Source organism: Podarcis raffonei, chromosome 9, assembly GCF_027172205.1.
Source record: "Podarcis raffonei isolate rPodRaf1 chromosome 9, rPodRaf1.pri, whole genome shotgun sequence".
NCBI classification, from domain to species: Eukaryota; Metazoa; Chordata; class Lepidosauria; order Squamata; family Lacertidae; genus Podarcis; species Podarcis raffonei.
The window spans coordinates 41,845,268-41,869,017 of NC_070610.1; the positions used below are offsets into that span (position 1 = coordinate 41,845,268).

A 23,750-nucleotide genomic window follows, 5' to 3' on the forward strand; every position below is an offset into this window, starting at 1 on the left:
ATTATAATACCATGTTAACCTTGATATACTAATACCAACGTTAATTAGACCCAAATGGCCACCTAAATATCAGACTTTGATATTATCCCCACTAAATGGCATGTATTTAGTCCCTAATTTGTTCATTTTGCTCCTGATAAGTTTTCTGTTGAGGAGCAAATTATAGTATAAAAATGACCACAATTAAATACAGACTGGTTCAGAAAGATATATCCCCCTGATACCACCACTTCCCACTTCTGCAATACCGTAACAAAACGTACCAAATAAATTCAGTTCTGCTTTGTCGATGGGGAAAATATCAAGAGGGAGGTTTCTTTAGAGGGTAGGGTCAGAAGAAGCAACTTACCGGACAGAAGTAAGTGTTTTCTACTATATGGTTAGCAACAACATTGTTTTCTGCAGAAAGTGACATTATAAAAAGCAGTGCATCTCGAGCCTGTTGGCCCACAGTCCCTTCTCGATGAATGAAAGGAATCAAGAGAGAGAAAATTAGGAAGTTTGCAGCTCCTTGGTCCTCACTGGTATGGAAAAAGAGTTCTAAAATAGATGGATCTTTGGCTAGGATTGAGCACAGCTGGTTAAGAAGAACCACCAGCTCAGCTTCCACAGCTGGTGTAGTAGTTCCTGAGCAAGAGCTCAGCAACATCATCAAAGGTTTCAAGATGGGCTTGTGATGAAGCAAGGGCTGGTGGGACTGAGTGACAAGCATTTCATACATCTTCAACTGTTCGATTTTCATCTCATCAGTGAACTCCCGTCTGAGACTCCAAAGGAAGAGTTTCTCCATGATATTCTCGGTAACAACAAACTCCAGGATAGGTCCCATGGCAGCATCTTTTGCTTGCTCTTCAATTAACAGGAAGAGCATGTGTTCTACATAATTCTGCACAGTGCTGGCCTCATCAGGAGGAATTGCCCCATATTTTGCCTGAATATTTTTCAAAGGATCATGCTTCTCTAATATTTTCACCACCTAGAGAAACATGAAACACATTCTCGTTATCAGAGTGAAGAGGTTCTTAACTAACCTTTTAACTCAAATCCTATCTTTCACTAAACCCAGTCTTCAAAATTGCTAGACTGAATCAGTGTTTTAAGCTCCCAATGTAAAAACATCTATTGAACAAAAAAATCTATTGAACAAATGCAGCGAAGTGCCTCTCAAAATGGACCTCAGAATGGATTGCAGAGATTAATAATTTAATCAAGTAGCAAACAACTTTTAAATTAGCAATAGGAATTAATTTATGAAAGCACATTTAAGCAGCTCATACACTACTGTATCTAATGGGTTTGTTAAAATATTATTTATTTAACGTATTTATATTCTGGTCTTCAACCCCAATGGTTCTTTAATTGCCTCATAACATTATGTAGCAAGCTACCACTGATCACTATCCTTGTAAGTAAAAACATTAAAATTGGGAGTGCTGGCCAACCAAGTTGCAAATACCAAATTCAGTACTAACAATGTCTTTTGCTAATTCAACTTCTGGGAGAGCTGGGTAGCTGAAGCCATGATTAAGTGGCATCATTTGCTTGTATAAACGCTAAGAGGGTGTGTTAGGTCAATCCCCAACATTACAATGGAAGGATCTCAGGTGACAAAAACAGAGGAAGGCAACTTGACTGTAGACATGTGTCAGTCAATGTGAACAACACTGGATTAAAAGAGATCATTGCCTGGTGCTGTAAAATGCATCTCCTTAGTCTGCACACCTGCACAAAGCCTGCTTCAATAGGATTTAAGCAGCCTAACCATGTGCAGGTTTGGATCCAATACTAATATATAATTGAGCCTTATCTTTAAAATCCACTGGACCGTCAAAGCATGATAATTCAAAGTTATATTCTAAATTTTATCTCCTTTCATTAAATCTAAATCTCCCAGCTCTTTCTCTAGCCTATCCATCAAACAGAGCTATGCTACTTTATTATTACATGTGATGTTAACTAAATAATGGAGGAGCAAGATTCTACCATTTTCCAGAACAAGAACAGAAAATGCACTTGAGTGTTAGGGAACAGACTGCATGCTGTGTATTGGCAGTTAAACCCAACTTCCAATCTTTTTGTTGTTTCTTGATTGTTGTTGTTGTTTTGGAATGGATTCTTACCAGTGCAACCAACTTTAAAAACCAATTGAAGAAAAGCTTCCCTGAGCTACTTTACCTGTGCCCAGTGAGTTTTAAACACTATCATGCAGGTTTCTGGGTCAACTCCTTCGAGGCTCACAGCCTGATGCTTTTTCCTGCCACTCGCACCTGTGGACATCATAAACTCTCCAAAGTTCAATTCTATGAGGCCATATTCAATTTCCTTTGCTCTCTTCTGCTGCTGATCACTGCATCACAAGTGTCAAGTCTGGAGAGCATCTTTGATCTGCAAAGAAACCAAAATCAAAATTTATAAAGAAAAAAACATATGGGATTTAACAGCAATGTAAAACAACTTAGATTTTAAAATATGTACTGGGAATAATGTGATATTATACACATGGTCCTGGATCTCTTGCGACACAAGTCTGCATCTTCTCACTTCTTTATAGTATAGTGGTACCTCGGGTTAAGTACTTAATTCGTTCTGGAGGTCCGTTCTTAACCTGAAACTGTTCTTAACCTGAAGCACCACTTTAGCTAATGGGGCCTCCCGCTGCTGCCATGCCGCTGGAGCACGATTTCTGTTCTCATCCTGAAGCAAAGTTCTTAATGTGAAGCACTATTTCTGGGTTAGCGGAGTCTGTAACCTGAAGCATATGTAACCCGAAGCGTATGTAACCCGAGGTACCACTGTATTACATATCCCTGGCGGAAAACAGCAGAAGAGGGATATTGCATTCATCTCTTGCTAGTGGGCTTCCCATAGACATCTCACTGGACGCTATGGGATACAGGATACTGAACTACCGTATTTTTCGCCCCATAGGACGCACCGGCCCATAGGACACACCTAGTTTTTGGGGGGGAAATAAAGAAAAAAAATTCCCGCCCCCCAGGTGTGGGGCTGGGGAAGCCCGAGCTTCCCCCGACCCCAGCCCCCAGAACAGGCTGCTATCCGCTAGCCGTGGGAGAGCCGCGCGACTTCGTTCAGCGCGCCCCAAGCTTCTGGGTGCCGGCAAGGTCTCCGCTAGCAGCGGATAGCTTCCTGAAGCCTGGAGAGCGAGAGGGGTCGGTGCACACCGACCCCCCCTCGCTCTCCAGGCTTCAGCGAAAGCCTGCATTCGCCCCATAGGACGCATACACATTTCCCCTTCATTTTTGGAGGGGAAAAGTGCGTCCTATAGGGCGAAAAATACGGTAGATAGGCAGGCCTTTGGTTTGATCCAGAAAGGCTCCTCTTACATACTTTATTGTTTTACTAGATTAACCCATGTTTCTGACAAAGCAATCATTTCTTGATTCTGTGCTCTTTGCAGCACACCATAGTCAGAAGTATGTTGTGGAAAGGTTATCATTCTTCCCCTGGCGGGGGGGGGGGAAGTATGGTGAAGGATGTTTATAACTAGAATGGGGTCCTTGGCTTAGAAAGGCAAAGAGCTTTCGATAGGCTTCTGTGGGAGCTACTAATTGGAAGAACACAAAAGCAAATTAAAGCTAAATTTGGTACACGTGAAAATACATCATGCCTTTTCCTATATTATCCTTGGTAACTAAGCAATACTAACAACAAAAGCTGAATACATATGCAAGGTTGAGGGCCTTTTAAAAAGATTTCTGACAAAAACAGCTATTCATTCAGAAACACGGCCTTTTTTGTTGTTGCTGTTGTTAATAAGAGCAAACTGTGTGAAATTACAGGATGTGAAAGAGCGCAGGGTGCCCACACTGTGGTTTGTACCAATGGTAAAATGCCATGAAAATAAAGAGAAGTTCCTACATGTAATCAATGCATCATTTCGGTCAGATAAATAACAGCATACCACCATCTTGGTCACATTCATACATAATGTGAAACCATGATTTCGCACTAGTTATAATGAGCCTGAGCCAAGCCTTGGATTAGTGTGCTCCCCTGCTCTTCATTCTCCTCCCACATAGCCAGGAGAAATAGCCAGGATTTCATTTCACAAAATCTTTGCTTGTTGTGTCATAGTTTATCAGAAACTTTTATTGAATAAATCAGCTCCATAGCCCATGAAACTGACCACACACATGGCCATGCAACAATAAATTCATTAATCGAAGGTGCTGCAACAGACTAACAAGAGTTAGATTCTTGGACTCCACAGACAAGACAAAACTATATTTATTTATTTATTTATTTATTTATTTATTTATTTGATTGATTGATTGATTGATTGATTGATTGCTTACAATTTCGGTTGTAGCACATGGTGCTAGCAGTGTTATCTGGTTCTTTGCATTTCAGAGCAATTAATGGGAATGGGTGAGGGATGTGTTTTGCTACCGAAGTAATACATCTTAGGACTCCTGCTCCATATATAGTCCTTGGTAAACCACCTTGGAAGTGGTCCACCTTAATTACTGTGCTGCTTAACAAGTATGGAAATTAAGACAAATTATGCTGATTTCAGAAATGTGCTTGACATTATGAACAAACCAAAAGACCTTTACAACTGCTGGGAAGTAAATATTAACTGCCTCATCATGCTAATAATCCCCCCAAAATAACTTTTCGCAGCAAAATTGCCCAGCCAACATTTGGTTAGATCATAAAACCATTCTGCAACTAATTCCATATGTCTCTCTAATACAAGTGTGGAGAACCTTTGGCCTTCCAGATGTGGCCATGCTTGCTGGGCCTGATGGGAGTTCTGCTTTCATCTTGGAGGACCATTTCTGCAGTTGATACTGGCACTACTGATGGCGCTATCGATTTCCACAGGATTCTGTATTGTCCTTTGTGCTCTTTAACATCTAAGATATTGCTGGGATAAGTCATTCTGAAATTTGGGGGGAGATTTTATCAATTTACTGATGGCACCCAGCTCGATTTCTCTTTGTCAGATTAACGTAAGGCAGTGAATGTGCTGAACCAGTGCCTAGAATCAGTAATGAGTTGGATGAAGACCAATAAACAAGCTCAGTTCCGACTAGATGAAAGTTCTGAGAGTATACAGTTCATCTATTCAGGGAGATGGTGTTCTTTTATACTATAATAGATTCTCATATGAGCTAAGTGCAACCAGAAATATTTGGAGAAGGAAAGAGGCAGGTAATTTAACAAGGAGTGATCTGGACAGTGGCAGGGTGAGCAAGAATACAATGAGAGAAAAGGTTTTCTTCTCAATAAGTGTTCTACTGAGTGGGATTGTTTTAACAAGTAAATTCAACTTTATCACAGAGGGGCAGAGTGTTTTCACTTATTCAGAGCCAGAACAAAAACAGAGAAATTCCCTTCTGTACACTAGATTCCCAGTTATTTTGAAACTAAACAGAATGTGGACTCCCTTCAGAGTTTCCAGAAAGGTTTGCATGATTGTTGCATTTGCTGCAACAGACCAAAAATAAGAGTTGTATGGCACTTCTAGAAATTAACAAATTTATTATGAAGTAAAGTTTCATGGACTACTGGATTAGAGTCTACTTCATCCTGAGGCTGATCAAATGGATTGACAAAAAAAATCAATTATACATATGTTCACTTTAAAGGTGCCACAAGACTCTTTGCATTTCTTCACCACATCGCAATATTTTGTCTTCCATTGTAATCATACCTCTTCCTCACAGCTGTTTAACAGGAAACATTGTTCACTGTAGCCTGTTCCCACCCTGATAAACCATGGTTCATTGTGATATCCAAACACAGTAGCAATCAAAAATGCTTTCAATTTATTCAGTCACAACTGCTGAGGAATATTTATTGTGCAAACCAAGATTACAGTTCTGCAGACTGAATTGCATATGGTATGTCCTTTTACCAAAATACTAAGTTTGTTTATGGGGGGGGGGCGGGTTTCATCCATCAATTTGAGCCACTGCACCTGCTTTAAAATGAATTACAATTTGGTTCACATTTTCAGTGAAATGTTTTTCTCCAACACATTCAAGTATAAAGAAGCAAGCACACACAGATTTTGCAAGGAAATAGCAGCCCCTAGGAGGATAAGACAAGTAACTGCTTGAATTCTTTCACAAATAAATCTAAATTCAGAAATACTGTGCCACAGGGGTTAGGAAAACACATGTGCGTGTCAAAACTCTCTTTCTCTTCACATTGTCTCACATTCATCTTTGGATATGTGCCTCTTCAAGTTCTTTCCACTGCTTACTGTTGTTTGCTTTCTGTATCCACAAAAGCCCTACTGTTTCAGATTGTCCACCCCATAACCTAGGTGCTTGTGCCATTGGTCTTAAAATCGTAGAGTCTCGGGGACTTCCGGGTTAGCGCCAACGGCTAATGGCAGATTCCCTCCGAGCTCCGGAGGGAATCGGCTCCACAGGATTAGGGTCGTACCACTGCGGCGACGCGGAGACCCTTAAAAATCACAGGCAGAGAAGCCTGTGAACCTGGTGACTCGGCGGGCACCATTTGCGCCCCCCCGACCTGCGAAGGAGCCTTTTTAAAGGCTCCGGAACGGGGGACGGGGTGAGTCGTCTGCTTCTCCTGTGGAGTGAAGCCGCGCTGCCATGGCCGGAGAGCGCTGACTTCTTCTTGTGATTTGGACTTCAAAATAACAACCCGTGAGTAGTACGGAAACTGGATTTTTAAAGAATTTTTTTTGATGAATTAGGTACGATCGGGGGAGGTGTAAACATGAAGTCAGCCTCCTCCTCCTGTAAATAATCTAAAGCAAGGACCTGCTAACTAAGGTCGAGAGAATTTTTTTCTTTTGGCAAAAGACATTAATTTCACGATTTGGCACTAGAAGAAATCTTACTGGAGGATAAGAGCTAATTTTGGAAGTTAAAGTGCCACCCCCCCGGACCCGGGAGTGATCCGCGAGAGAGCCTGTTGAAGGTATTGGAAGAGTTTGACAGCTGTCAAATTAGCTGTCAGACGGAAAAAGAGAACTTTGTTTCTGTTGCTTCTGCTGGCTATACTTGTTACAATTTGACTATATTTTGTTGAAAACAAGGAAGAACTGATACAAACTAATTTGATTTGTGGATTTGAACTGGAAAGAACACTAAGTAACCAAAATCCCTCTAGAGGGGGTTTTGGGACATTACAAGAATGGCTGAAGGAGGGGAAATTCAAGCTGAACTGGACAGAGTCTTTGTTCTCTTGGGAAAGTTACAAGGCCAAATTGATGTTTTGGCTACAAATGTTACAACTCTGGACTTAACAGTAAACAAATTCATTGAATCTGACAAGGAACCGACTCAGGAAGCCCATGCAGCTGAACAAGAAGAGAAACTTGAGAGCTTTGAGAGTGGGAAGAAAGAGACATATGGTATTCCTGAGAAAAAGGAAGGAGGAGCTGTAATTTTACAGATGGTAAAAGAGAGCCAGAGGCCTGGTATGATGGCTGCAAAGGAAAATAAGAACTTGATGCTGAAAATTTGGTTTGAATTGGAGACTGAAGAATGGAGAGATCTTCTTGTGTGGAGATCTGAAGACCTAAGGATTACAAATCTGATTAAGGTGGAAGTTGGAGCTTTCGGGACATTTGGACTTAAAAAGAGTAAGAAACAAGAATTAGGCTCCACTTTTGAGTATGGAGGTCTGGTTGGAAGAAATATGGACTTTATTGGACTAGAGCTTCTCCGAGATTTGGTGTTTAATACTAAGGACTATCCAAAAAGCCGGCAGAGAGGAACTGAGAGAGAATTGAGAGCCTCGGACATGAGATCCCCAGGCTGAGAGTAGATTGACTGATGGACGATTGTTGGGATTGGAACAGGGAAAGGGGGGGTGGAGTTTGGGAATCCAAAGGGTGCATAATTATAATTTGTTTTGCTTTTATTTTGTTTTGTTATTTGTATGTGAATTGAGGAAATCGTGGAAGGGAATTTAGGTCGACTTTAGAAAAAGGCTTTAAGAATAAGAACAGATGTATAATTATTGATGTTTATAAGTTATAAGTTATAAATTTATAAGTTAAAAGTTTAAAAGTTAAAATTGGTTTTTCTAAAATGACTGAAATATAAAAAGGTTAAAAAGTGGGGACAAGAACTTGTTGAACCAACAATTTGAACTGGAATACAAGAGGGGGAGGTGTGGGGAAGTCAGGAAAATATGTTATTGAAAATAATGATTTTGAATTTTACGTGTTTTTAAATTTTTTGTTGTTGTTTCGTTTTCTTTTTTGTGTTTTTCTTTGATTTTTTGATAATGGAAAAATCTTAATAAATATCATTTAAAAAAAATAAAATAAAATCGTAGAGTCTCCACACTAGCACTGCATGTCAAAGCTAGCCTCTAAATAATGTCTGATCAGCCACTTAGACTATTGATATAAGAAATGGAGTTTCTTTCACACTCCAACTAAGAAAGGAAGCTGGGTTTAATTGGTTTCAGATTCCTGTAAAGGTGTGTGGCATTACTCTCAATCTTGGTCATCCAACAACAATATCTACTGGGTTTGGGTGACATGAATCCAAACTTTCTGTCTCTCTATACTTTTTCTGAGAGTTTCTTTGAAAGGTGGATTCAAACTCCCATCAGTCCCAGATAAACATGGCTGATGCTCAGGTGTGATGAGAGAGTCCAACAATATCTGGAGGACCATGGACAAGCCTGCTGTAGAGGCATAGCACATGTATCTATCTTGAAAGCACAATAAAATGTTATCTAGTACCATCTTAATTGCATCTTTAACAAATAGCCAAAAAGCATTTAATTTTTAACAATGTTCACAATTATGAGATGTGCAGGACTGCTACACACTTCCACTTTTTAAAAGGGCATTGGAATACTTGTGTAAAAGAACAGTTTAACCCTTAGATTCATTTGGAGGCAATTTTAGAGGTATGGTACATTGCTGAAAATTGCCTCCTTTCTTGTTCCAGTTATTCCCTTCCATCAGCAGAAAGTCACCGCTGGATATTATTATATGCTCTTTTGTTCTATTGTCTTTAGGAGAATTACTGTCCAATAGCTTTTAACAGGGTTTTATCTGAAAGTAAGTTAAAATATGCTGGTCAAGAGAAAATAAATTTGAGCAACTGCTGTACTTGTAAACCAGCCTAGGAGTGTTTTAGGGCACAAATTGGTTGTAATTCAAGGACACTCTACCTCATTACTTGGAGGCACTACAAATTCCAATGGCACAAGAGTTCATTTCTGTTGGAAACAACTATTAAACAAAATCAGAATACAAGTCCTGTATAAATGCAACTGGCTCTGTTACATATTGGCTCTATGATATATTGGGTGGCCTCCTTGTCTGAAGATACTTGCCCTTAGCAAGCTGGCATGTGAATTCGTAAATCTGTGGATATCCGCCTAATACTCCATCTGTACAGAACAACCATTTCTCATGAATGCTGACAAGTTTCGAATCTGAGGCAATCCAGGATACATGCAAGTTGAACGGACACGGGGTTGCCATACGTCATCTTTTACATGGGTATGTAAAATGACATTCACAATAGCGATCCATAGTCAAAAGTAGAAGTCGGCAAATGTGTCTTTTTGGCTCTTCAAAATATGGCAACCCAAAAATGACATGAATGCTTACCCAGGAGTTATGCTGTTCATTAGTTCATTGATCCCACTAACATTAACTACCCCAGAAGAAGCTTTAAATTTAATAAAGGAATACAATGTTTGTTAAGGCACTCATCTCCTTACTGTATCAAGAGACAGTAGCAGCAGATTATTGGACCATTACAAGCAGCGCACAGCTCTGTTTAGAACTAATAAGTGAAACTTGCAATTCATTATGCTGGTTAAATATGCACATATACCTTCTCTCAATGTTAAGCCTAGAGTGCAATCACTTCCGTTTTAATGTTAAATTTCAAATCACAGTAACCTTTATTATAAGCACTATTAATAATGCTTGAAAAGTTTAATTTCAAAGGATAACATTAAACTTTATCAAGTGAACAGTATATTAGAATCATGCTTATTTGTGCAACTATTGCTTGAATAAATGGAGCAGTTATTGGAAGGGAGAGAGGGAGGACAGTGTCTTGCTAAAGTATTTGCTAAGAATGCCCAAGATTATTATACAGAATACAGAACAGCATATACAGTGTATAGAACCAAATAATGTTTGGTTTCTTATTACAGTGGTACCTCGGGTTACATACACTTCAGGTTACATACGCTTCAGGTTACATATGCTTCAGGTTACAGACTCCGCTAACCCAGAAATAGTGCTTCAGGTTAAGAACTTTGCTTCAGGATGAGAACAGAAATCGTGCTCCGGCGGCGCAGCGGCAGGCCCCATTAGCTAAAGTGGTGCTTCAGGTTCAGAACAGTTTCAGGTTAAGTACGGACCTCCGGAACAAATTAAGTACTTAACCCGAGGTACCACTGTACTAATAGTTCATGTGTGGCTTTGCCCTTTCAGAATATTATGTCAGAAAATACATTATATTTTAATCCCCTTCTGCCCTCCAAGCAGCCAACACTGCTTCTCTCACTCTGAATTCCTTTTATCCTTGTAAGGTAGGTCAATTAGAAAGAGTGAGTGGCCTGTGATTATTTTATGAATAATTAGAACAATTGTTTTTTTAAAAGATTAATTAGTGGGGTGGGGAGGTTAGCTGTGTCTTTTGTAGACATGGTCTTTCCTAGGAATAATATTTTTAGTCCAGGATGTGAGTAGATGCAGTAGTCAGCAGAGAGGTAGCAGTAACATAGAAGCATGGCCCAAGGCCGAAGACATGATGTAAGCAAGATTCAGGGGCGAAAACTAGCAGCCAGAAAGGATTAAGACCATCCATATAGAAAAGTACTTCCATAGATTCTGTTCTTAAAGAGTCTGCACAGAATCAAGGCAGGGATGAGTATAAATCACATCTCAAGTAAAAAAAGGAAACAAAAACAAGACAGGACCTAGCCGAGGAAAACTAGGGAAAACATGTAGTAGGCAAGAAAACAGAGCAGGCAGCAATTCAAGGAAAAAACCTCAAAGAGATGCAAGACTAAAAAGAAACACAAGCTCCATGGACAAGCAGGAGGTTTATTTTTTATTTTTTTTTAAAGATATTTATTGAGTTTTTCCACCTTTATACATTAAAAAATAAAAAATAAAAAACAAAAAAGTTAAAAACACATAAAGTTTACAATCCTTATTTTCAATAACATATTTCCCTGACTGCCCCACACCTGCCCTTCTTATATTCCAATTCAAATTGTTAATTCAACAAGTTCTTGTCCCCAATTTTTGACCTTTTTATATTTAATTCATTTAAAAACAAACAAACCAATTTTAACTTATAAACATCAGTATTTAAACATCAGTGCTCATTCTTAAAACTTTTTTCTAAAGTCAACCCAAATTCCCTTCCACGAATTCCCCAATTTTCATACTAATAACAAAACAAAATAAAAAAAAACAGATTATTATTCTGCACCCTTTGGATTCCCAACCCCCCCCTTTCCCGGTTTCAATCCCCAACAAATGTCCATCAGTCTTAGTCTACTATCAGCCTGGAGACCTCACGTCCGAGGCTCTTAATTCTCTCTCAATTCCTCTCTGCCGGTTTTTTTGGTAGTCCTTAATATTAAACACCAGATCTCGGAGAAGCTCTGTCCCGATAGGGTCCATATTTCTTCCAGCCAGACCTCCATACTTAAAAGTGGAGCCTGAATCTTGTTTCTTACTCCTTTTAAGTCCAAATGTCCCAAAAGCTCCAACTTTCACCTTAATCAAATTTGTAATCCATAGGTCTTCAGATCTCCACATAAGGAGATCTCTCTATTCTTCAATCTTCAATTCAAAACAGATTTTCATCATCCAGTACTTATTTTCCTTTGTAGCCATCATGTCAGGCCTCTGGCTCTCCTTTGTCATCTGCAACATTACATCTCCTCCTTCCTTTTCCTCAGAAACAACATATATCTCTTTCTCCACACTCTCAAATCTTTCAAGTTTATCTTCTTGTCCAGCTGCATGGACTTCATGAGTCAAGTCCTTATCAAATTCAATGGATTTGTTTACTGTTAAGTCCAGAGTTGTAACATTTGTAGCCAAAACATCAATTTGGCCTTGTAACTTTCCCAAGAGAAGAAACACTCTGTCCAATTTAGCTTGAATTTTTCCTCCTTCAGCCATTCTTGTAATGTCCCAAAATCCCCTCTAGAGGGATTTTGGTTACTTTATCTTCCTTCCAGTTCAAATCCAAAAATCAAGTTAGTTTGTATCAGTTCTTCCTTGTTTTCAACAAAGTATAACCAAATTGTAGCAAATATATCCAGCAGAGATAGCAGAAACAAAGTTCTCTTTTTCCTTCTTGACAGCTAATTTGACAGCTGTCAAACTCTTCTATATCTCCTCAGCAGGCTCTCTCGCGGATCACTCCCGGGTCCGGGAGGGTGGCACTTCAGCTCTCAAAATTAGCTCTTATCCTCCAGTGAAATTACTTATACTGCCAAATCGTGAAATTAATGTCTTTTACCCAATAAAGAAGAAGAAATTCTCTCGACCTTAGTTAGCTAGTCCTTGCTTTAGATTATTTATAAGACGGGGAGACGGACTTCCTGTTTGCGCCTTCCCCGATCGTGCCTAATTCAAACAAATTTTTCCTTTACCAATCCAATTTCCGTATTACTCACGGGTTGTTGCTTTTAGAGTCCAATTGTTCACAAGAAGAAGTCAGTGCTCTCCGACCATGGCATGCGGCTTCACTCCGCAGGAGAAGCAGACGACTCTCAGCACCGTGCCACTCACCCCGTCCCCCGTTCCGAAGCCTTTAAAAAGGCTCCTTCGCGGGTCGGGGGGGCGCAAATGGTGCCCGCCGAGTCACCAGGTTCACAGGCTTCAGCACCTGTGATTTCTGAGGGTCCCCGCCGCAGCAGGACCCAACTCCTGCGGAGCCGATTCCCTCTGGAGCTCGGAGGGAATCCGCCATTAGCCGATGGCGCTAACCCGGAAGTCTACCGACAAGCAGGAGGTTTAAGCCTGCTATATTATAGTCACTTACCAAGAAGTATATCCCACCAAACACAAAAGGCTATACTGTGAGTAAACATTGCACAGAATTGCACTGTTAGGGGAATATGAATTCTAAGAAAAGCACCAATTCTTCTTATATTCTGTGATGGACAAAACCAGGATACCGAAGTGTTAGCAGGAAGTCTTAACCATCACCATTCTGTATTATACTTGTTTAGGAAAGGTCACATAGCAGTTTCGGGAAACTGCTGAAAGCATATATAACGAAAATCTCAATCTTTCCTAAGTGCCTTGAGTTTATTTGGCAACAAACCTGAAGATAGGGGCCTTGCTCACTGGATTTTGTAAGTATTTTGTAAGTCACCCATTTGTAGAAGTTTTAAATGAAAATTGAATCAGATATGGTGTTGAGGGTGAGAGGTCAACCACACCTGCTCTCCATCCCTTCCTGTTTCATTGTCACCAATTTCCATCTAATGTCGACAAAGTAAACAGAGAAAACCATCATTGCCAAGGGTAGGAAGTGGCTTTTTTAAAAAAAAAGTGAAAGATTAAGAAGGTTATTCTGAATATAGGCTACCTGCTCTCTGCATTTATGGCTATCAAGCAAATTTGGCTCACCAAAACCAGACTCAACACTGAGCCAGCACGGAAAATGAATCACTCCAGGCTAAATTCTCCATCCTCACTAATAAATTTCCTGAGTCTAGAGATCCACATAGTCAGAATGACTAATATTTGCATTAAGGAAATGTATTGCCATAGTAACAGAGACACTACACAGCTATCTACCTGCCACAGCCTGCTAAATTATTTAGCATGCCAATACTACAGTGACACTGTGTAAATGATCACGTTCATTAACGTAAGCCTCTGCACTGGAAAACTGTAAACACATGACATCAAGATTGATTGCTATTTATTAAGAGAAAAACCCAATTGCACTGATGATGTTAAAGCAAAAGGTATACCGCTGGAAAGGGGTCGAGGAGATAATGGAAGGTCAAGCTATCTTAACAGGATGAACCATGTTATCTTAAAGTGCTTAAAACTTGTCATTCCTTCCCACTGAGCCAACAGTTCTGAAAAATTATAGGAAGTCAGCATCCTGGCCAGCATATATCAGATGCAGGACAAGTGGATTTTTTTAAAAATCTAATTATTATTTATTTATTACCCTCCCTTCACTCCAAGGTCCTGGGGCAGATAAAACACAATATTAAACTCTATTTAAAACAACTTACAATCCCCAAAATAAGGTGGGTCCTAAAACTATATATCTCAAGTGCCAAAAGCCAGGGTAAAATGTGCATCCTCAGCATTCACCGGAAGCTGTATAATAAAAATGCCAGGTGTACCTCTGGGGTGGGTTTCCACAGCTTTGGGGCTGCCACAGAGAGTGCCCTCTCCTGGGCCACCACACCATGAGCCTCTGAAGGTGGAAGTACTATCAAGAGGTCCCCTCTGCTGATTTCAGCACCCTGGAGGGTCTGTAAAGAAGCCTGAGTCATTTAGTGTTTTAAACACTAATATGAACACCTTGAATTGAGCCCAGAAATGAACTGGCAACCAAGCGCAGTTATATAACCAAGGGGTTATATGAGATCTAAATGGAACCCCAGCCGGTAACCTGGTGGCTGCAATTAGGACCAACTGAAGTTTCCAAGTCATCTTCAAGGGCAGCCCCACATAGAGCACACTGCAAAAATCAAATCTGAAAGTTAACAGAGCCTGGAGTACAGTGGTCAAATTATCTCTTTCCCAAAGGCAAGCTGGTAGCTGGTAAACCAACCAGAGCTGGAAAAGGTACTCCTAGACACAGAGGTCATCAGCCAGGAGCACCCCCAAACTACAAACCTGCTCCTTCCAGGGGAGTGCAACCCCATCCACGGGAGGCCACCTCCCAGCCATGAGAATCTGGAACACATAATACCTCTGTCTTTTCATGATTCTGCTTCAGTTTATTGATCCACATCCAACCCATCACCACCTCCAAGCACTGGTCTACCACCTCAACTCCCACTCCTGATTCAGATGGAACAGAGAGACAGAGCTAGATGTCATCTGCACACTGATGACACTTCAAATCTGATGACAGCTCCCAGAGGCTGAAGCCTATAGATGTTAAATAGCAAGACAGAATCCTCTGGGACACCACGGTACAATTCCCATGGTGCTCCCATGACAACTTTCTGGAAACGACTCTGGTGGTAGGAGTGGAACCACTAAAGTACAGTGCCCGCAACCACCAGCTCCCTGAGATGCTTCAGAAGCATACTATGGTCAATTGAGGGACGCGGGTGGCGCTCTAGGTTAAACCACAGAGCCTAGGACTTGCTGATTAGAAGGTCGGTGGTTCGAATCCCCGCAATGGGGTGAGCTCCGTTGCTCGGTCCCTGCTCCTGCCAAACTAGCAGTTTGAAAGCACATCAAAGTGCAAGTAGATAAATAGGTACCGCTCCAGCGGGAAGGTAAACGGCGTTTCCATGCGCTGCTCTGGTTCGCCAGAAGCAGCTTAGTCATGCTGGCCACATGACCTGGAAGCTGTACACTGGCTCCCTCGGCCAATAAAGCGAGATGAGCGCCGCAACCCCAGAGTCGGCCACGACTGGACCTAATGGTCAGGGGTCCCTTTACCTTTACCTATGGTCAATTAAGATCATCACTGATGTTCCCAAAGTGTGCAAAAATAAAAAGCATTTTAAAAAGGGGGGGAGGCACCATACCAATAAAAACTGAATGTGGTCAGTGGCCTCTAGGGCCAATGGAACAAAAAATGAAAAACCAGAGCTTAGTAAAATGATGTGTCATGCTTGATTCCTCTACAGTTTATAGAATGCTGAGAAAGTCCAGAAAAATTTGGTGACTGGAACCCTGAACAGGGGCACATTTACTTTTAGCTAACACTTCAGAGTTATAAACTTAATTCACACATACTGGTGCTATTATGTCAGCACTCCAGTCAATACATAACTCTGTTATGGAAAGAAGGTTTGTAGGTTGCCTAAGAGCAGATCATGCAAGGCAATTCTTGAACAAGCCACTGATGGACCACTAAATGAGTTTCTGGAATACCATGGCACTGACCTTAAGATAACTAATAGAAGCACAGTACAGCACCAGGGATTATTTGCAAAATTGAAGTTATAGGCCTTCGTGGACAAATCAGACAGAGCTTATGGACCATTTCCTCAGTGTACAATGCTAATCCATCTTCAGTTGGGACAAGTTTATCTGCGCTGCAGCATCTGAAGTGGCAACAGAAAACCAGATTCAACTAATCTGATGTGCTAGAAGAAACCAGTACAAGCACTTCTGCTAGCACACAACCCCAAAATCTGTTCTGGAGGGTCAGGAGAACCCTCAGAATACTACATGGGGGAGCAGAGGGGATGTCATTCTGTCAGGTAACGCTTGCAGTGACAGAACTATCGCATTAGCACAACACTGAATTCCACCCTTAGTGATTGATGCTCTCTGATGATGAACCAAAAGCAATTTCTCGATAGTTCTATCTCTGGTTGAGAAAGGGAGGGAGTACAAAGAAAGGGAGATACTATTAGAGCATGGTCTCCACAAAGGCCACGAAGTTTGTGGCTGCATTTATGTACAGGATACTTTTAAAGTACATAAGATTATAGTCCAATATAATTCTAAAACATCTCTAAAAGCTCTGTGATTATTTAGTTTAGGATTAGCCACAATGTGATCTTCTTTTAACTACTTAAATACATAAGGATATGATTGGAAAGGATACCTAGGAATGAATTCATTTATATACAATAAGTCAAAACTCAATACGTTTTTAAATTCCATATATTATTTTAGCACTTTTAAAAATGTATTCCTCTTGGGACTTCCGGGTTGGCGCCATCGCCGAATGGCGGACTCCCTCCGAGCTCCGGAGGGAGCCTGCTCGGCAGGGGCTGGGTCCTACCGCATCGGCGACGCGGGGACCCTTAAAAACCACGGCCACGGAGGCCGTGGACATGGAGACTCGGCTGGCACTGCTAGCGCCCTCCCGACTCGTGAAGGAGCCTTTTTAAAGGCTACGGATCGGGTGCCGGGGAGAAGCGTGGTGCTTTGAGTCCTCTGCTATCCCTGCCGAGCGAAGCCGCATGCCATCCGGCGGAGAGCGCTGACTTCTTCCATTGAGAATTCGGATTTGTAACAACAACCCGTGAGTAATTTGGAAACCGGGTTTAAAAGGAGAAAAAAAGAATTTTTTTTTCGGATTTGATACGAGCGGGGGGGGGATCCAAAAAGGAAGTCAGTCCCCCTCCCTACTGTAAACCTTCCAAAACAAGGACTGGGAAACCAAGGTCCAAAAAGAATTGAATTGCTGATAAGAACTAAGAATTCCACGATGGGAAACTACAAGAACTGTGCTGGAGGAAGAATTGAGGGAGAAGGAAAACGTAACCCCCCCCCCTGGGAACCGGGGTGATTGAGGAGAGAGCCTGGCGAAAAGCGAAGGAGATTTTGACAGCTGTCAAAGTAGCTGTCAAAGTCCGAAATTTAAAGAGGACTTGATTATGAGGACTTTGCTGGTTAATTTTGCTACAATTTGTTACAATTTGTCAAAACTTGGATATAAAATGGCGAAAACATGGATAACAATCGGACTTTTGGACTAGAGAAAACAAAGTTACAACAATCCCCCTAGAGGAGTTTCGGGACATTACAAAGAAGGTCGTAAGTGGAAAAATACCATTGGAATTCTACAGGACTGGTTATCTTCTGGGAAAGCTGCGAAACGGAAACAATATTGTGTCTACAGGGTGTTTAGCTAAACAATAGAATTTTCTATTGAAGAAAGGAAGGGACTGAACGTATGTTTTTGTTCCTGAATAACAATAATCCCTGCAGACCTACTAAACTTCTGAATTAGAACGTTTTGGCAGCGGAACAAGAGGAAACTGGACTACAACTTGGAAAGAACAATGGGGGGAGCTTTATTAAAGATTGGAAATTAAATGGTTTAAAAATAACTTTAAAAATAATTATAAAAAGAAAAAAGCCAGCAAGGAATCGGGGGGAAAATGTGATTTATGGACTTTAAGAATTCCAGGCAGACAATATGGATTAGTGGTCAGGGGGAAATTAAACCGGGGACGGGGGGGGGGGAGAACTAGAATCCAAAGGCTTGTCAACTATTTTTTGAATTGGCTTTTTTTCATTTACTATACTTTTTATTTCTTGTTTTTTATTTCTTTATTGTGTGAGGTGTCTTTATCACTAAAAAAAAGGGGAAATTGTGGAATGGAAAGGGGGTGGGCCCTGGGGAGAGAACTCTTGTCTTTTATTAAGGGTACTGGTGAGGACTGAATAATTTTAAATTTAAATTTGAATAATGGTTTAAACAAATTAAGTTTTAATTAGAACTGAGAACTTGTGGAGCCAACAATATGATAGGGGAATATGGTAGGGGTGGGGGAAGGAGGGAGTCCCGGAAAGAGGGTGTTTGAAAAGAAGGCTTTGAATGTATTCTATTCTTTTTCTTTCTGTATCTCTGAAAATCTTAATAAATATTATTTTAAAAAAAAAAAAAATGTATTCCTCTTGGTTTTCCATCTGAGATTAATAGTCCCGTTTTGTTCTTTAAATTCCAAAAAATTATTTGTAAACAAAACAGGGCAGGGCACACTTTCTCTTCATCTGGAAGAAGAGTCCTTCTCTTTTAATTATTCTTCGGCCTGCATGTTGTTTTTTATTCCACTTTTTCTTTCAGTAAGTCTCTCTTAGGGCCTCTCATATGAAAACCTGTTCAAGCAAATAAACAAACTAAATCCAATATGCAGCGTTGGTAACCTGCCAATCTGAGCGCTGCTCAAGTGAATGTCTAAATCCAGTGGCGTAGCGTGGTGTCAGGGAACTGCCATCGGAACTAGCGGAGGAGGCGAGGCTCCACAGCGATGCTGGAGAGGGGCCAAGCAGGGAGAGAGGCAGGTCTCCGGCTGGGGAAGAAAATCAGCGCAACACCAGGGATAGAGGGGGGCTGATGGGGGAAGCAGAGAGGAGGCTCCAGGACTCTTCGCAGGAGACCAGCGAGGAGAGCACAGGTCCTCCGCTGCCCATACCCACCCTGCGCAGAAGACTTCCGCGCAGGGAAAGTAGGCGGCGACTTGGCGTCAAAGAACTTCTTTGCTGGAAGAGGTTCAAGAAACGCCCACTGATGCGATTCTGCCAGCGACTGAACAGCCACGGAGTGGATGGCTGTCCAGCGAGAAACGGTTTAACCAGGCTACCTAGCCCAGAGCGGCGGTAACTTACGCACAAGCAACCCCTAAAGCCATTACAGCAATCCGTCAGTCCCTGAAGTTGCTTGTGCGCAGCGACAGGCAGGGGAGCATAATGAGTCAAACCGGAGAAGCCGGCGCCACGGAGTGAGCAGCTGGAGTGCAGAATCTGGTGGAGAGGAACCGAGATTTAGAACAGCATGTGGCTCTGCTGACGGCGAGGCTGGAAGAACGGAGGGCTCAGGATGCCAAGGTCAGACCCACCCCCATCGCAAGGAAGGTACCGGGGCTGGTGCACAAGTTTGGGGGGAAGCCCCAGGACTACAATGCGTTCCGAACGAAAATAGAGTATGCTTTGGAACTGCAGCATGATGACTTTGCGGATGATGGGGAGAGGGTGGCCTACATTGTGGGGCATCTGGAGGATGGGGCGCGGGAATGGATCAGGCCCCTAATGGCAACGCAAAATGCCGCCTTGAAAGACGTCAGGAAATTTTTTCAGGCAATGAATGCAATGTTTTCAAGCGAAGTGGAGCAAAATGTGGTTCGACGGCAATTGGTGGGGTGCAAGCAGGGGAGCCAATCTGTTAGAGAGTACTGGTCGCGCTTTGCGATGTTAATCCACCAGCTTGGGTGGGATCTGGACGCTGAACCCATTCAGATGTTGTTTGAGGAGGGGTTGTCCCCAACGGTCAAGGATGAGCTTTCCCGCGCGCCCCGCCCGCAATCGATGGACCAGCTGACCAAGGCTGTGCTTGCGATTGGAGCAAGACAGGAAGCATGGGCTCAGGAGAAGAGTGAAGGGAGAGGGGAACGTTACCATGACTACCGCATTCCTGAAATACCAAGGCAGCCTTCCCAGCCGGCTGAGCCAATGGAAATAGATGGCATGCGCGCGAGAGAGGTTTCAAACACCACTGAAGGGCGCAAGAGGGAGGGAAAGGATTGGAAAACCCACAATAAGTGTTTCCTCTGCCAACGGCCAGGACATTTTGCCAGGGTCTGCCCTCAAAGAAAGGCCTGGCAAGGGATGGTGGGAGCTGCTGGTTGTGAGGGGAAGGGGGAAACGGATCAGGCCCAGGGAAACGGCCAAGCTTGGCTGCCAATCAGCGGGGGCAGCAGCCAAGCCAACAACCAATAGAAGTGCCCCAACCAGACCCTCCCAGGGCAGCTATAGCCATAGAAGTGGTGCTAGAACTCCCAAATGGGCACCCAGTCAAGGTGAAGGGGCTGCTGTTTTCAGGCAGTTCCTGCAATTTCTTCAGCAAGAGCTTCGCTCTAGAACACCAACTCCACCTGCTGCCTCTGGATTTTCCCTTGCAAGTGACAACCATCGACAGCAGGGAACTTCTGGGAGGGGAGGGGACGCACCAGACCCCACCAATGAGAATGAGGGTTTCCAGGCACACAGAGACCATTGCCTTTCACGTAGCCACACTGTCAGGACCCCCAATAATACTGGGAATGAGCTGGCTGGCACTGCATGATCCAGTAGTGGCATGGCATCAGCGGTCAGTCACCTTTGGGTCAGCTTACTGCTTGGAACACTGCATGGGGGGGGAACCCCAAGGATGACAGTGGCCAGGGTGGCTGGAATGGCTGTGGAGCCAAAAGGGAAGGTGCCACCCCAATATGCTGACCTGCAGGTCTTCAGCGAGAAGGAGGCAGATAAGACTACCCCCATAGGCCCTTTGACTGCCAAATCAACCTACTCCCAGGGGCTCAGCTGCCAGTGGGTAAACTGTATGCCATGTTGGACAGGGAGATGCAGGAGTTGCGGGAATTTATTGACAAGAACCTGAAAAGAGGTTTCATAAGAGAATCAAAGGCGGTGGGGGGCAGTCCGGTGTTCTTTGTGGACAAAAAGGATACTAATCAGCCCAGATTAGTCGTAGATTTTAGGGCCTTGAACCTTGTATCAGAACCCGTGACCTTCCCAATGCCCAGGATTGACGACATTTTAACACGGGTGAGGCAGGGGAAAATTTTTACCAAGCTGGACCTCAGGGGAGCATACAATTTGATCAGGATGAGGGAGGGGGACGAATGGAAAACCACATGTTCACCCCCCTGGGAGCCTTTGAGTACTTAGTTATGCCCTTCGGATTACAGTTGGGCTCCGCCTGCTTTCAAGCTTTCATGCACCACGTGTTGGGGTCCCTGCTGTACAAAAACTGCGTAGCCTTCTTGGACGATGTCTTAATCTATTCTGACAATGAGAAGCAACATGTCAAAGACGTCAGGTAAGTGCTAAAGAGACTGCAGAAACACCAGTTGTGGGTCAAGCTGGAAAAATGCCAATTTCACACAAGGGAGGTCGAGTTTCTGGGGTACAAGTTGTCAGACAAGGGCCTAGCTATGGACCCCAGCAAGGTGCAGGCGGTACTGGAATGGAAGGCCCCCAAGACCCGGAAGGACGTGCAGAGGTTCCTAGGGTACAGCAACTTCTACAGGAAGTTCATCAAGAACTTCGCCCATTTAACAGCACCCATCACAGACTGTCTCAGTAGCAAAAAGAAGTTAGTCTGGACGGAAGGGGCCCAGCAATCCTTTGAAAGCCTGAAGAAAGCGTTCGCGTCGGAAGAGCAGCTCCTGCACGTGGATTTGGAGAAGCTCATGAGGCTAGAGACCGACGCGTCAGACCAGGCCATAGGAGCCGTACTTTTGCAGCCAGGAACCCAGCAAGACTGGAGGCCGTGCGCCTTTTTCTCGAGGAAGCTGAGCAAGTCGGAGCAGAACTACACGGTGTATGACCGCGAACTGATAGCTATCTATGCAGCGTTTCGCCGATGGAGACATCTGTTAATAGGGGCGCGGCACAAGATCCAGGTTTGCACGGATCACAAGAACTTGGAGTACTGGAGGACTGCGCGAGTACTCAACCAGAGACAGATTCGATGGGCACAAGAGTTCTCCAAGTTTTCCTTCGAGATCCGGTATGTGCCGGGAGAGGAGAACGTTAGAGCCGATGCTCTCTCCCGGAAGCCGGAGTACATGGAAGGAGAGGGACCGCCGGAAGCCCGACACGTGTTCCCCGAGGACAGATGGGTGTGTGGGGGAGTGTTGGTTGGGAAATGAGAACTAGCCGGTCTCACCAGGGACGACGAGTTCGCCCAAACTAAAATCAGGGAACTACGGGAAGGAAGGGAAAACCATGGAGAGTTTGAGGAAAAGGAAGGGGTACTGTACTATAAGGGAGCGCTGTACGTACCGGGGGAGACCTTGAGGGGAAGGGTACTCAAACAACTCCACGACAACCCAACAGCGGGGCACTTTGGTCAGCACAAGACCATGCTGCTTGTCACCAGGCAGTTCTGGTGGCCAAGGGTAAGGGAAGATGTACGGGAGTACGTACGGGGGTGCGACCGCTGCCAGAGGGCAAAGGGGGAGAGGGCGGCCCCTGCAGGGTTACTGGAACCCTTACCCACGCCGGGAAGACCCTGGGAGGTGGTGTCCATCGATTTTATGACAGATTTGCCCAAATCAAGGGGGAAGACAGCAGTCATGGTAGTAGTCGATCTACTGACAAAAATGTGCCATTTCATAGCTTGCTCACATGCGGTGATGGCAGAGGAAACAGCCAGATTGTTTGTGGATCACATCTTCAGGTTGCATGGGGATCCCTCAAGGGTCATCTCAGATCGCGGGAAACAATTTACTTCAAGGTTCTGGAGGAAGCTCATGAGCTTGCTGCAGGTCGAGGTGGGCTTCTCGACGGCGAGACACCCAGAAACCAACGGGCAAGCGGAACGAGCGAACAGTATACTCCAGCAATACCTACGCTGCTACGTCAGCGAGAGACAGAACGATTCCCTTACGCACAAGCAACCCCTAAAGCCATTACACGTGGGTTGTCAGCACCTGGGGCAAGGCAAGTAATTTGCGACCCCTAACCCATGGATTTGTGCCCCCTAACCCTAACCCCCAGATGTTGCGCCCGGTGCGGCCGGCCCCCTGCACCCCCCACGCTACGCCATTGTCTAAATCTAAGCACATAAGTGCAGTTCACTCACTCAGGAATAAGCCAGAAGTTAATCTCCCGTAGTCTTCTCCAAAGTTGGAACATTGTTAATTTACACATGAGAAATCCTATAGTCCACCTAACTATAAGCCAGGAATTCACATACTGTTTTTAAAAAGACAGACAATTCACTTGCTGTTTTGTATTTTTAGAAGAGCCCTTTGTACCAACCAACTGGGCAGACTGGATCTCAGGAAGACTGAAACAACTTGAAACTTTCGATCCTAATTTTTTTTTTTAAGATTTTACATATTTGTTTAGGTTTTCATATAGAGTCTGTCTATCACTATACAGACTTTGCATATGGTTTGCTCTTTATTTAGTTTGGTTGCCTTACAAGCCTTACCTTCTTTGTTTCACTAATTAATACTTGTATTTTTTCAGATAAGGAGCTGAAATTGATAGCTACTGGCCTAGGTCTAACAATTTTTTCTCTCTCTACCCTAAACCCAGTTCATGCCTAAGGCTTGCATGAAAAAACGTGGTGGAAGTGCTATTGATCACATTATCG

General features: G+C 43.2%; 1 protein-coding gene across 3 annotated transcripts in view; it reads right to left on the reverse strand.

Annotated features, from left to right (window-relative positions):
* Positions 1-23,750, reverse strand: part of FHIP1A (FHF complex subunit HOOK interacting protein 1A) — a 120,057-nt gene that overhangs the window by 38,750 nt on the left and 57,557 nt on the right. For all 3 annotated transcript variants that reach the window (XM_053403134.1, XM_053403132.1, XM_053403133.1), the window contains exons 2-3: positions 2,176-2,385; positions 350-976 (exon numbers count right to left, since the gene is read on the reverse strand). In XM_053403134.1, coding sequence (XP_053259109.1) covers positions 350-976; positions 2,176-2,280 — 732 coding nt within the window. In that variant the 5' untranslated portion in view covers positions 2,281-2,385. The remainder of the gene's footprint in view (positions 1-349; positions 977-2,175; positions 2,386-23,750) is intronic.